This window comes from Trachymyrmex septentrionalis, unplaced genomic scaffold (assembly GCF_001594115.1).
Source record: "Trachymyrmex septentrionalis isolate Tsep2-gDNA-1 unplaced genomic scaffold, Tsep1.0 scaffold66, whole genome shotgun sequence".
Classification (NCBI taxonomy): Eukaryota; Metazoa; Arthropoda; class Insecta; order Hymenoptera; family Formicidae; genus Trachymyrmex; species Trachymyrmex septentrionalis.
Genome location: NW_017305843.1, coordinates 1,331,891 through 1,332,726, shown reverse-complemented (window position 1 = coordinate 1,332,726; position 836 = coordinate 1,331,891). Strand labels below are relative to the sequence as shown.

At 23.8% G+C, this 836-nt stretch overlaps 1 protein-coding gene across 1 annotated transcript in view; it reads right to left on the bottom strand.

Moving 5' to 3' along the window:
* The window catches only part of LOC108753177 (centromere protein I-like), a 6,862-nt gene that overhangs the window by 3,658 nt on the left and 2,368 nt on the right, over positions 1-836 (bottom strand). Inside the window, exons 4-5 of the mRNA XM_018494547.1 lie at positions 705-793; positions 315-445 (exon numbers count right to left, since the gene is read on the bottom strand). Of these exons, the coding sequence (XP_018350049.1) occupies positions 315-445; positions 705-793 (220 nt within the window). The remainder of the gene's footprint in view (positions 1-314; positions 446-704; positions 794-836) is intronic.

Below are 836 nucleotides of genomic sequence, written 5' to 3'. Positions count from 1 at the left end.
ATTTGCGGCAATGAGCTTTCGAGTTCCTAACGCCTAATAATAATAATAATAATAATAATTCCTACGACTTTTTTTTTTATTACTGAGTTATCGCGGATTAAATAAAAGAATTATTTTGACTTTAATTGCTCATAACTCCATTAAAAATTGTCGTATCGTATAATTTAAAAAAGAGATTTTTAAAGCTGAAACTTTACTCTATTAAGATATATTTATATTGTTGGTAAGAAAGTAATTGCGGTTTTTACTGATAGATGTCTTTTAAAAAAACGCGATGACTTTTTACTTAACCTAATATATACAATTATACTTACGAAAGTAATGCAACAATATGTGTTGGAGGTTTAGAGTAACTTTTCTGAAGTATTAATAATCTTGTGACATCTCTGCGTGAAACATCTTCAGGTTTTGTCAGCACATAAATAAGACGTGCTATATAACGTGCCTGAAATTTACATTTGTATATGATACAGAATATTTTACTATTAGATTAATTTAAAACTTAATTTAAGAAAGATATATTTCAACCATTAGATTTTAATATATAATAAAGATATATATTAAAATATCAAGGAAAAATTTTTTGTCATAAATATATTGAAGCTTTCTTAATACCAAAGAAATATATATACACATTTTTACATTCTCTTTTTAAGAATAAATTAAATATAAAATATTTATATAAAAAAGAATGTATACGTTACCAGTTTCTGTTTCTTGAGCATAATATAAAAGAAGATGTCATAATAGATGTTGATTACTTTTCTATCTACTAATTCATAATCCCATACACCTAATCATTAACAATATTTTCAATATACTTGTAAACACATACA